Source organism: Pygocentrus nattereri, chromosome 1 (genome assembly GCF_015220715.1).
Source record: "Pygocentrus nattereri isolate fPygNat1 chromosome 1, fPygNat1.pri, whole genome shotgun sequence".
Taxonomy (NCBI): domain Eukaryota; kingdom Metazoa; phylum Chordata; class Actinopteri; order Characiformes; family Serrasalmidae; genus Pygocentrus; species Pygocentrus nattereri.
The window spans coordinates 44340269-44353989 of record NC_051211.1 but is presented as its reverse complement, the minus strand read 5'-3'; the positions used below and the strand labels follow the sequence as shown (position 1 = coordinate 44353989).

At 38.2% G+C, this 13721-nt stretch overlaps 1 protein-coding gene and 1 long non-coding RNA gene across 2 annotated transcripts; one reads left to right on the top strand and one right to left on the bottom strand.

The window, feature by feature from the left end:
* The first annotated feature begins 2354 nt into the window (after positions 1 to 2354).
* LOC119263186 lies at positions 2355 to 7332 on the top strand. Its single transcript, XM_037537529.1, has 2 exons — positions 2355 to 2413; positions 4784 to 7332. Exon 2 carries the CDS (start codon positions 4793 to 4795, stop codon positions 6899 to 6901), a length of 2109 nt encoding a protein of 702 aa, XP_037393426.1. The 5' UTR covers positions 2355 to 2413; positions 4784 to 4792; the 3' UTR covers positions 6902 to 7332.
* Positions 7333 to 9897: 2565 nt separating this feature from the next.
* On the bottom strand, positions 9898 to 13197 carry LOC119265021. Its single transcript, XR_005131341.1, has 2 exons — positions 13004 to 13197; positions 9898 to 12905 (listed from the first exon to the last, which is right to left on the bottom strand). It is a non-coding gene; the product is annotated as an uncharacterized LOC119265021 (long non-coding RNA).
* Between the last annotated feature and the right edge of the window lie 524 nt (positions 13198 to 13721).

Below are 13721 nucleotides of genomic sequence, written 5' to 3'. Positions count from 1 at the left end.
CTGTCTAGATAGATTCTCCTTTATAACCGTCAGCTTTTCATAGCGATAATCTACCAATTTGAGTTCCCCGCATGCAGCCGACTCGGCCTCCCCCAGCTTTTGCTGTGCACCAACTATAGCACTCCTAATTTCCCCGAACTTTGAATCATTTTTGGCCACATACAGAAGGTCTTTATCTGTAGCTAAGAGGCTGATGGTTAAGGCATTGAGAGAGCTAATTCCATTCTTAAGTGAAGGACTCACTGCCTTCACAAAATTCCTCCCCTGATTTTCCGCGTGGAATGACATGCTGGGTTTACCCTGTGAAAATGTGAGAAAAATGTTGTTTAAGCTTTAAATTACACAAATAAAAAAAATGCATAATGTTAAATGATTTTATTAAAGTTGCCATGTTGTTTAATACAACCCCAATTCCAATGAAGTTGGGACGTTGTGTAAAACATAAATCAAAACAGAATATCCATCCATCTTTCGGGCACTACCCAAAGCTTGTGACCATAGGTGAGAGTCGGAACATAGATTGTCCGGTAAATTGATATTTGATTAAAAAAATAAATAAATAAATTGATATATTTGTTTTACACAATGCCCGAACTTCATTGGAATTGGGGTTGTATTAAACAACATGGCAACTTTAATAAAATCTAGCATAAATACTTATTCCACCAATTCTTGACCAAAATTTCTGCATAGTTCAAATGTTGAGGTGGAAACAAAATTGTTCAGAGTGGTTTGATGTGAAATGGTTCACTGTAGAGAAACTTACTGATTCGAATTTCTTTACAGTGGTGATGATATAAAATCAATTCAGTTCAAGTTTATTTGTATAGCACTTTTTAACAACAGTGTTGTCACAATGCAGCTTTACAGAAGTGTGAAAATATACAGTTATAACATATCCCCCAGTGAGCAAGCCAGAGGTGACAGTGGCAAGGAAAAACTCCCTCACCCTGGAGGCAGAAACCTTGGGAGGAACCAAGACTCACAAGGGGAGACCCATCCTCCTCTGGTCAAAGAGTATTTACAATTTAATAAGCTAAATACCAAATAAAAGCTAAGAGGGTCTCTGTTTGACCACTGGATGGTAAAGCTTTAGAAACTGCGCTTGTAGAGGCAGTTTCTGACTGAGCCTTTATGAAAACTGGGAGTGAGCTGAAACAGTCCCATCCTATGTCAATGCTGACACATCTGAATGGCACAGTGATGTAATTGAGGGTGTTGCGGTTGGCACAAATGGACAGGAGGAATCAACATAAACCAGGGGTCACAATGTCTACAACATAAATATAACCATTTTATTGACAATCCTAAATGACCAGTGAACCTACACGTGACATCTGAGTTTTTACATAAAATGTAATATTGGTGATGGATAAAAAGTGGCAAACCTGAAAAAAGAAGTTTTCTTTGGGGACCAGTTTGCCTTATTCGCATTTGACCCTGCATTTTAGACCAAGAGCTTATCGAAAAACTAGCCAGAAAAATTCAAATTCGGGCATCAGGCAGCATATTTATAGCTATTATTATAAAGAGCCACACTAACATTCTGTGAGGGAACTTTAGTTGCATTAAACTCTTCAGATGTCTTGTTCTTATCACGACCGGCATGAACAATTTGGACTCAGCAAGTTTCTTTAGAAAGGAGCATTTCACATCAACCAACTACCAATCATCAACCAATAACTTCATTCATATCTCAACCATGAAAAAATTGGTGCGATTGCCCTTTAATGGGGTAATATGTTAGAAAACAGATTTTTACGCATTTACTTTTTTAGCACATATAAGTATGCTGAAAAAGAGAGTGTAACAAGTTTTGTAAAAATTTGTTAAAACGTAGTATGTACACGTATATCACTGGTGTCAGAACAAAACTCATCTCTAAAATGACAACTTTACAAGAGAAGGAAAAAACGTACTTTATTTTAACGTAAGTAAATGGAAATAGACTTTTTTCCAAGTAATTTTGGACCATTTTTTTGGTTCATTCATAATGACACACAGTATAAAGAGCAACAGACATTTTCAAATGTTATTCTGACAGCAGTGATATGTATATATAACATTATGATATAAGGCGGGCTACAGTCAGTAATGATACACAGTGGAACTAAAAAGTAGACGTAATGAATCAAATGGGCAGTGTTCAAAGTAAATAATTGTAATAAAGTGCATAGTGAGTGTACAGCGTCTTACCTGCTTTTTGATCAAGACAGATGTCCAGAAGAATTCAGGCTCTAACTTCTAAGGATAAATATATCTGCAAGAGTTTTCACACCCATTTTGCTGACCTTGCTAAGCATTGTGTATAAAAGCAGCAGTTCTGGAGTGAAGCATTCACCAAACATCTGAGGCAGACGCTGACTTCAGCTACACCTACAACATTACAAAACCGAGTCTACCACTCTCAAAGGTGAGTATGTGAAGCGTTCTTTATCTTTGGTGAGTAGCTCACAAAATGTTTAAAGTTTGGAGAAAAGGTTGTGGCTATGTTCCGCTGGTCAACATATTATTCTTGGAATAGCTGCTGAAATAACTGAACGAAATATTAATGCAGTTCATGAGTTCAGAATATAGTGTGGCTCTTCGCTACAGCGTTTAAATCTGTTGAAGTCTCTTTTAAGCAGAATAAATCAGCTGCTGCATTGTGAAGGTATTGTCCTTGGGAGTCAGCTGCTGAAATGCATATGTGCTGTTGCAAGAACATTATACAAACATTCAGCAAGAAATGCAGCCCAGTAATTATTTCCCATCATTTATGCTCATTTCATTCAATTATTTTTTACAGGTCTTTTGCAGGTACAGCACTGTGTTCAGCATATATAAGAAAGGCTGTAATCAATCAAAAGCACAAAATATCTGCATAGTTCATTTGAAGTCATTAAAATGTAAAGAGTCATTCCGAGTCGTTTTCATTGCACACAAAACTAGTAATAGGTAAACTGGTAATAGGAACTAGGGGTCATGATGACCAAAAAGCTATAACTGCTTTTAGGTGGAAAATAGTGAAAAATCTGAAAAAATAAGTTCTCTCTTTGGGGACTTTGGCTCGCAGCACCCTGCATGTACTTCTCTGCCATTAATGGTTTTGTATTCATTACCATTTCATGCAATAACATCTGGTGAAGCAATTTTTAGAGGCATTAAATTCTTCAGATGTTTGGTTCTTATCAGTCCAGCTCATCAAGTTTCTTTAGAACTGAGCATTTTATATCAAGCCAATCTGAATTACTTTATTTGCATCCTAGGTATTTGAGTAAAATCAATGAAATTCTTTAATTTCTTTAAATCATAGCTAAGCCGCTCACAAATATCCACTGACATAGCTCCTCCAAAATTTCTTTCTTTCATTCAAAGTGCTACGTTTGTTTGAACATGAATTTAACTTACTGAGTGTTTAGTTGAGCTGATTCTCTGTTGGACAACCAGTTGTTGAAAGCTTAAATGTAAGTAAAATGTAAATAAAAAAAAAAACACCACAATTGAAAACATAAATGCCACATGATTATTTTTTGTCCCCACCCTGAATATAGAATATTAATTTGGTGTTACACTTCCTCACTTTGTTTTCACCGTTTACCAACAATACAAAGTCACACATAGGGGAGAGTAGGGTAAGATGACCCAGCTGGTAAGTTGACCCGTCCCTTGTGTATGCGGATCTGTGCACAAGTTTTGTCATGTGATCAGGAAGCACCTATCATTTCTTAAAATATATTTAATGAATAACCAAAGTCAGTGGCTTAATTTCTTCCTCTTGGGGCAAATGGAGCCACAAACCACTTGTCTGCAACCCTTTCTCGTTTACTTTTTAGCATCTCAGTTGTCATATGGGTATTTGTTGAAGTACTTCTGTCTCATTTCTCTTTGCTACTACAACAACTTAAAAAGATACTCCATCTAGAATGAAAAATGTAAATATACTGCTAATGGCATGCTAACTTGCACCCTACAGCAATGCAAGTCTCTAGAGTGAGATTTTTCTGGTTTAAAGATTAGATAAACCCCCATATGATGAGGTACTTTTGAAAAACTATAATTGCTTTGGGTGGTTTTTTGGGGTAATTTTAAAATTATTTTTTAAGCTAATGAACACAGAATAATGGCAGATGATGTTAGTGCTAGGAAGCTAAGCATCTTATTGTGAGCATATAAGTGTACTATGTTTACAATAGTACAACAAGCTAAAAGATAAAGTTGGCAAGATAGCAATCTGGCTATGTAGATATTTTGTTAGTTTGGCAATTTTCTCTTGGTGAAAGTCTTGTCTGTTGCACTTGTTTTGTGCAGAAAAAAGGTAGAATCACTGTTTTCTCCATAAATTTTCTTTGACAACAAAGTAGGTAAGAGTTAAGAATGAGCTAATTAAGTACTTGATTGTATTAAATATTTGACTGAACTCAGAGGACAGACTAGCACTTGGTTGACACCACAGGTATTGTAAATTGTATCGGGAACTGTATTGTGATATAATGGGTGATATATTACATAATACATGCTTGGTATTGTATTGAGAAAACATGATGAACAAAACCAGGAAAATAATTTTAAATCATGTATTCGTCAACCCGTGCAGCTGAGGAGGATAAGAGGTTAATGTTACGTTACACAAAACGGTGTGACACATCACAACATATATTCAACTCATTGTAGGTTGAAATGTCCTTTTAAGTAAAAGCTGAGTAACCCCCCCTCCCCTACCCATAGGTCAATTCTCCAAGATTTATTGCATAAGCTTACTGAATCCAACCTTTTAATGCAGTTTTCAATCACTCTCCATTAGGGTCAGACCATGTCTTCATCAGAGCTCATCAAAGCTACGCAAAACATTACTAAGGCATCGAGTTCCAGAAATGACACCAAAATGCTAATGCAGCCGTACGCAAACTGGGAGGAGTACTTGACACCAGGTCCAATTTCCATTGCCATTTTGGGAGAGTTGGTCTTCATTTCATCAAAAGTGGACTTCTCCATCAACAAAAGTCCACCAAAAGATGGATTCAAATTCATCAGGTACCCAGAATCATTCAGAGCTTGTCTCATGCAAGTTTGCAATGCTGGATGGAGTGCTTTCAATGAGGCCCACAAGAACATGGATCAGATTCGCCTACACACAGGCAACGTTCCTGACTACATAAAGATGTGCGTGAAAATTCTTCTCCAAGATAACGACGAACTTGTTCAAACCTTTATCCCTGACCAGCTCCAGAATATTGACAGCATAGCAAACGATTGTCTGGACCTGGCAACGAACACTGAGAAGAAGTTCATGGAAGTCATTATGCTGATTCAAGAGCTTCTGGAGGCTTGCCTAAATGCCAAACAGAGTTATTCTCACGAGCTTGAGGAAGTCAGGCAAAAGCTGGAAACAGCAAAGTTTAGAGAAAAACTGTTAAAGGAAGCCAATAAGAGGGCTGAAAATCATGTGAACAAACTTGATGAGCAACTTAAACAAGCCCAGAAGTCTTTTGAGGAGGCAATGAACTCTTTGCCAAATGAATGGGAAATGATTGGGATGAATCTGGTCGAGGGCCTGGCTGGCACAGTGAATACTATCCTTTCTGGTGCAGCTTATATTAGCACAGGAGGCTTTATTGCAGACGGAATTAAATCAATTTCATCTTTTGCTGCACAAAATACAATCAATGCCGGAGCAAGCGTGGAACAGAGTGCGCAAGAACATGACCCAATGAACATAAACAACATATACGCCAATTCAAGCCACATTTTGTCAGTAAGCCAAAGTTTCCTCAAATTCATTGATAATAATCAAATCAAATGGGAAGCACTGAAAGATGAGAGTAGCGGACGAATAACTTCAAATTTCCTGAGTAAGAACTTTGAGATAATTAAAGACATTATCAACAAGCAGAAGCCATGCCCGCCAAGGCAGGAGGCTTTATCAATTTGTCAGAAAGGCATCTCCATCTGCACCGATTTGGCCAGGTATGCAGAGCAGGGAAAATGTGAACAAGATGAAATGAGCAATTTGGTTTCACACATCCACAATCTAGTAGAGTCTGCTCAAATATTTGACTCAAAGAGTAAGGCCTCAACCAACACCCCAGCCTTCACTGCAAAGCCTCCACAACTGTGCAAAACACAGACCAGTGGATCCGAGAAGATGACTGCTAGCCAGACTGCTAGAGAAAATGCCCGTTTTCGTATAGAGCAGAGTCGGGCTCAGTTAGATCAAGTGAGGGAAGCTTATGGGAAGCGAGTAGATGAAATGGAGAAGAAGAAGCAGGAGCTGAATGACGTCCTTATCTCCCTGAGTACCTGTAAAGTCCAGGAGATTGACTTTGAAACCACCATCAAGTTTCTGGTCAAGGGACTTGATGCCATGGGACAAGTGAAAGAGCAGTGGGAGAAAATGGTGCGTTTCTTTCAGATGGTGTCAAATATAATCAAGACATGTTTGGAAACCTCACTGAAAGATTTCACCAAGACTATTCAGAAGACATCCACCTCCTCTTTGAGATACTCGCCAAGTATGTTCATCAAAGACATTATCTACACCCAAGCATTTCATGCCTCAAACATTGCCCATTTGGTGAACATGATTTCAGGTACCTACACTGAGGTGTCCAACAAATACTTGATGGACAGAGTCAGCAGCCTTGGAAAGCTCATGGCCCTGGACCCTGAGAACCCAAACTTTACCAAAGAGCGCATGCTACTACAAAATTCCTGCAAGGAGGCACAGGATGGTATACTGCAACTGGTTAAAAGAAACAAGCAAAACTTTGACGGCCAAACTCGAGCAAGAGTGGCGCAAATTGAAGAAGAATTGAAGGCAGTTATGCCGCCACCCTCGCCAAAGGAAACGGAGAAGCTGCAGAAGATTGTTAGAAATGGATTTAAAGAAAAACAGGAGGATCTAGAGGACCAGTACGCCTAAATTTCTTGCATGGCTTCACTAACCTTTCTGGAAATGTTTTCACGTAATGATCAATTTAATTTATTTCTCAGTTTAAAGAATTTTTACTACAAAGCATAGCATTGTGTTACTTCATGGTTTTTAGCTTCCCGCTGCTCATCTAGCCATACAATCGTGTTTTTGTTTTAGTCTCAGAAAAACTGAGAAAACGCAATCATTGCATTGACTGTTCAAAATTTGAGAAACTGCAAAATTATCAAGTTACAATATTGAGGACTAGTTATATGATATTATTCACAACTGTTTATGGTCTATATGTTTTGGTATGGTGTAAGATGTTTTCTTGTTTCAGTTGGTTTAAGATTCTAAAACTCTGGTTGCCAATTTTTTAAGTTGTAATGATTTCTTCATGCTTTAAGAAACATTTAGCTTTTGTGATACATAATGCAAATAAAGCTACTGAAAAACATTGTACTATACTGGTTTATTTCCTGTGATGCAAAACATTTTTGCTATGTATTAATGAAAACTTAAATCTGACAGTCTCTAATGTGGTCATGGTTACTTACCCACCAATTAAACCTCCTTAAAAAAAATTATCTATATTGTAGATTTTCCAATGGCAGACTCATTTTAGACAATGTACCTTGTTAAAAGCTTATATAGCTGATACTTAATTGGAAAAGCAACTGTATGAACCAAAAACAGTCATATTTCATTTTTACATGACCATTTTCAAGCCTTCTTTATGCCCTCAAATTAAACACATAACATCAGTGTAAATGGATGAAGCTGAACTGTTTTAGGATGAATAGGCAAATATACACAATATGACCAAAAGTATGTGGACAAACAACCATCCTACCTATATAGGCTTATTGGACATCCTATTCCAAAACAATGGGCATTAATATGGAGATGGCCTGCCCCTTTTTGGCTATAACAACCTCCACTTTTCTGGAAGGGTTTTCCACAAGATTGAAGAGTTTGGTTTTGTGAATTTGTGCCCATTCAGTTATATTTTTGAAATCAGTCACTGATTTCGGACAAGAAGGACTAGCTTACAATCAACATTCCAGTTCATCCCAAAGGTGTTCAGAGGAGTTGGGGTCAGGACTCTATGCAGGTCACTGTCAAACCATGTCAAACCATGTTTTTATGGACCTCGCTTTGTTAAATCAAAAATGATATTCACAAATCATGTTACATATATATGAACCCTTTTTTGCAGTGTCATTAACAAATCTAAAGTCCATGTATAGTTTCTGGTGTATAGTTTCTAGTTTCAGACACTAATGTTAGACGAGAAGGCGTGGCTCGCAGACTCCGCTCTAATTCATCCCAAAGGTGTTCAATTGGGTTGAGTTCAGCACTCTGTGCAGGCCAGTCAAGTTCTTCCAGACCGAGCCATGTTGGAACAGGAAGGGGCCATCCCCAAACTGCTCCCACAAAGTTGGGAGCATGAAATTGTCCAAAATGTCTTGGTCTGCTGAAGCAGTAAGAGTTCCTTTCATTGAAACTAAGGGGCTGAGCCCAATTCCTGAAGAACAGGAAGAACACAATGCAAGCAGACAAGTACCATTCTCCTGACAACCGCCAAACCTAGACTCGTCCATCGGATTGCCAGACAGAGAAGCGTGATTAGTCACTCCAGAGAACAGGTCTTCACTGCTTTAGAGTCCAGTGGTGGCACTTTGCATTGTGCTTGGTGATGTACGCTTGGATGCAGCTGCTTGGCCACGGAAACCCAGTCCACAAATCCTATCACGGTACTACGCTGGAATTCACTGAGCTCCTGAGAGCGACCCATTCTTTCACAAATGTTTGTAGAAGTAGTCTGCATGCCTAAGTGCTTGATTTTATACACTTGTGGCCATGGAAATAATTGGAACACCTGAAGTCAATGATTTGGATGGATGAGTGAATACATTTTGCAATATGGTGTATCTTGTAGAGGTCATTTTAACACCCTCACGGACCTACCATCTCACCAATATTCCGGCCAAAATCACTTCTCCAACTCCTTGCCGATGTCGCAGTCTTCTTGGAACAAGGCGACCATTTACCAACCATCATAAACTCCATCCATCTAGTATAGTGAATAAAACGGTTTGAAAATTAGTCTTCATTGCAAGCATTTCTTTTTGTGAGCTTTGCTTAGGGCTGGCCAAGATACAGCTTAAAGGCACAGTTGAAGGCCTGTGGAGGATCCTGCATCGAGGTTCTTCAGACTCCAGAGACACCAGTTGCTTCAAATACCAGGTTCGCTGGACAATAGTGGTGTTCTTATCCCAAAATTTTTTAAAACAGTTCATTTGTCTGATACGTTCCTTAATAAGCCTTTATCTGTCTGTATTCGCCTGTGCTCTGAATTTCTCACATCTTTCTCACTCCAACCTATCTTCAGTTTTTGTGAAATGTCATGCCTTCTGCAAGACTTCTTATCTGGCAAACTAACAAACCTGTCTGGGATTGATAGCAGAAATAAAACACTTTGAAAAACTAAAACTTAAATGCTTATTAGATTGAAATACTTCTAATACATCACATATGATTTAGGCAAAGTGTAGTGTTGGTAGTATGTATTCTGGTAGGTAGCATTCTCCTGGCATCCGCCAAGCCTAGATTCGTCCATCTGACTGCCAGTTAGCTCAGCACGATTAATCACTCCAGAGAATATTTTTTGCACTACTCCAGGGTCCAGTGGAAGTGTGTTTTACACCACTCCAGGCTACACTAGCACATGGTGACCTTACCCTTGTGTGCAGCTGCTCGGCCATAGAACCCCATTTCATGAAGCTTGACAGCCCAGGTCTGTGAGCTTGTGTGTTCTGTTGTTTTGTAACTGAGCATTTTGTGGCTTCGTTTCCAAATACAGTGTGTTTGGACTGGAAAATGAGCCATATGTTTTGAAACTTTGAACAATATTTTTATACTACATGAAACAAGCAAGGAAAAGTCAGTTTTCTCTTGAAACAATTTTAACTGAAAAATAAAACAAATTACTGAAAATGAAATGACAGTTTTCATGCACTTCTTTAATATATCAGTTTTTCATATTCACAACAAATACATTAAGCTCTTTCTTCTTTTATATTATACAATCTTAAATATTTTTACACAGAATTTTTTTTCAGAATTTCATCTATCAAAATGTCTTTTCTTAACCTTTATTTCTTCATTGGAAACATTTTTTAACTCCATGCCTCCTAGCAAACGGACAGTATTTCCTTTGTACAGCTATTTACAGGTGAAAAGAGTCTCCCAAAAGCTTTTATGATAGTTCTCAGTTGAATTAACTTATACTAGGGGGTTAAGGTGCAGGCAATGCAAAGGAACAAAAGTGGCTGGAAAGGGTGGGCGGGGAAGAGAAAGGACACGAAGGGGACACAAAACTAAAATATCTGAAAAGAAGCGAAGAGGAAAAGGGCTTTTAGAAGACCCCAAAAAAGGGGAAAAAAGGAACTGTCCCCAAGTGTTCCACAGTCAAGTGAGCAATCCTTCGAAAGATAAACTTCTTTAGTAACATTCTCATATAAAATAAGAAAATCTTGAAAATAAATACAGCACTCTTAAAATCTCACCTCCGTTATTTCCTTGCGTCCGGCTTTAAGGTCTGCCAACTAAAAGGAGGGTTGGAAGAGTCCACAGCATGAGAGCAAGAACTGGTCCATTTAAATATCTCCAAAGCTTGAGGAGACTGAACGCTGTCACATCCAACAGGGCTCCTTCGAAAGACTCGTGCACTTCCTTGTGTACACTTTATGGTTAATAATGAATTCACAGAGTGTCATCACTGATACTGAGAGAAAAAAAATGAAAACAATTCCATCCTTCAAAAAAAAAAAAAAAAAAAGAACTGGGTAGAAGTTCTCGTCTATGTAATGGAGCGTAAGTGACAGATTCTTTGAGAAGCCTCTAATCGATCAGTCTAATGAGCAATTTGGGCATCTGAAAGATGTAAGATACAGAGAAGTGTGCAGTGTTGTACATAATAGAGAGCAAACTGGTAACAAGCAGACAGATCTGCAACCTGCATTCTGTTAAAATGTGTCATCTGAAATATCCAACAAGCGTCAACACAGTGTCAGAAATCGCATTCATTTTTAAAAATGGTGTGGTCTGTTTCCTTTCCCCCCCTAAAGTTCTGGCTCTATCTCCTAATGTGTAATGGCATTTTAATCCCATTGTGATACAGAGAATATTTAGTCATGCTTAGAAACGTTGACAAAAATGTTTTTGTCCATTGAAAGGCAAATTGCTTGTTTTGCATCAATGTTTTACAAAAGTGCAAAGGACACAGCTTAACATCCATTTAAGCAATCACAGAAAACAAGTAGCTTTAAAAAAACAAAAACAAATGAACGAAAAAAAGAATCTCTCCTAGAGGCGAGGGAGAAAATGGAATAAAATTAAAGCTACATAAATAAATCTATTCTGCAGGCCTGCCTGTCCATGAAAAGACACAAAAACATAAACTCAACAGATACACTGGAATGGATGCCCAAAGGGGGGGGGGTGGTATGGTCCTTAAGGATGTCTCAATTCTGTCTGAAGTCAAAGCTCAGAACAAAGGACATAGCATTAGTTTCTCTCGGCCACTTCACAGCAAGTCTGGCAGTAGCATTAATCTGCTAAAAGATGCTCTGCTAATATAAAGTAAATGATGGATGTAGAATTGAACATTTGGGCACACGGGCATCTCTGGTAGGTTCCAGAACAGCTGATCTATGATGAGCTCTCCATCCTTATGAAGCTGTACTCAATATGACAAAGCATGAACTTGATCCTACATCACTTTCAGCCTTGCAGTAAACCCCCTCAGGTCGCTACAATAAAATGGCTAATTTTATTAATGGATCTTACTTGTCTTTGTGAGTCCGTAACAAAGCTCATGAGCTTTTTCATATGGCTCACACCACATTTATAAATACAACAAAAGATTCCTTGGGGTGGCATGTAGTTATAATGAATATCACAGTCACCATCCAGTAGAATGGAGCATATTTGTTTGGGCAATATTGGATATCTCCCAAACAAACATTCCACTACCGTTCCTCTGTAAACGAAGCCCAAAAAGCAAAGTCCAAAAAAAAAAAAAAAAAAAAAAAAAAAAAAAAAAAAAAAAAAATCTACTGATGCTTTACCCGTCTCCACAAAGGAATGTACTTGATCTGACATCATGTTACTGAAAAAGCAAAGCTGTGGGACAAAGCAAACGAAAAATCAAAAACAAAACGAATAAAAACAAAGAGGACAAAAACATTATCAGCAGCTCTGGCCTTAGGCAACATCAAAACAAACTCAGTACAAAGAAAAAGAAACGTCTCGTAACATCATTCAAGTCATCTCCTGACGTCCTCTCAGAGATCGGTTGAGATCCAACCTCATTCCCTTATGATATCCAAAGAGAAACTGCAAATAAGGACACGGTATCGCTCGCTCTATTCTCTACTACAGAATCATGCCGTTGGTCAATGTGTAAATCCTGTGCTCCATTTGGTCAGCACTGCATGCTGACACCAGCAGAAACACAGAAAGGCTAGACAATCTTAAGCACCGTTCATCGGCCCTTTCTGTTTTCACGTCTCCAAAAGTCAGTCGTCCTTTTTTCCTCCTCAAGGCGAGACTTCTGACGCTTCATCCTCACGTCCTGCATTTGTCTCCTCTTTCATCCGGTGGCCACCTCGAAGGTTTCGCAACTTCAGTGTCAATTTTATTTTATGCGCATCATTTCAAGTTTTCTTGTTTTCAGGTTATGATATTTTTTCCTTAAAATCAGCGATGGATCCCAGCTGAGTCCCCCCCCACCTTGAATTTTTTTTGTTTGTTTTTATTATTTTTTAGCGATTCCATCAACACCGTTGCTCTTCAGGTAAAGAGGAAGAAAAACAGCACATTCTTTGAAACTAGGTGTTTTTTTCTGTTTTATGGATGAACCCACTGCAGGAACACAAGACATCTTAAAAAGTGACGAGGGATGGACTTTTCAGCTGGTGGCACTACTTAAATGCTGAGAATTCTCCTACAGGGAGAGAGAGAGAGGGGGAGAGAGACGTTTAGCACTTATGTTAGGAAAGGTATCTAGAACAATATATTTCAGAATAAATGTATGCATGTTACCATAGCCTCCAGCCTGAATGGGTGTTTTTGGAGAGGCGCAGGCGTACAGACTGAAGTCTTCCGTCTGGAAGCCAGCGCGATTGAGGGACGGTTCAGAGGCGCTGCGGTGGATCTTGGGTAGGGAGCGTGCCAAAAGCTCAATGGAGGCCAGGATCTGAGATGAACAAGTTAGATCAAGTACGTATCCCTAAAGATGACATAATACCACCTTTTGCCAGAATCAATGACATTTTTCCAATTTAATAATATTAAAACCTTGAGTGAAGGTTGTCTTTTAAAAACTATTAAAGTTTAGTCAGAGCTATTTTTAACTGAAGCACATAGGCCATCATGCTCTACTACCCCACAGAAAGAAATGTGAACACAGGACAATTTGAGTGTGGGATAATGGTATATATATATATATATATATATATATATATATATATATATATATATATATATATATATATATATATCGCTGTAGTTGGAAGAAAAAAAAATCTCTTCTGTCCAAACTGATAACTTTACAGAAGAAGGAAAAAACATTCTTTACTTTTAACTGTAAGTCAATGGAAGTAATTTCTGGTCATTTCTTTTAGTCCATTCATCATGAAATTTACAGAAAATGTAAAGGACATTATGTATTTTAAAATTATGTGATAAACTGGAAAACATCAAAAATGGGAATTTTCCTCTGACAACAGCAATATGTTTAATATGGATTAATCCCCCCTCT

Excerpts from the sequence above, each read along its gene's own strand:
- LOC119263186 (XM_037537529.1), top strand. The coding sequence starts at position 4,793 with ATGTCTTCATCAGAGCTCATCAAAGCTACGCAAAACATTACTAAGGCA.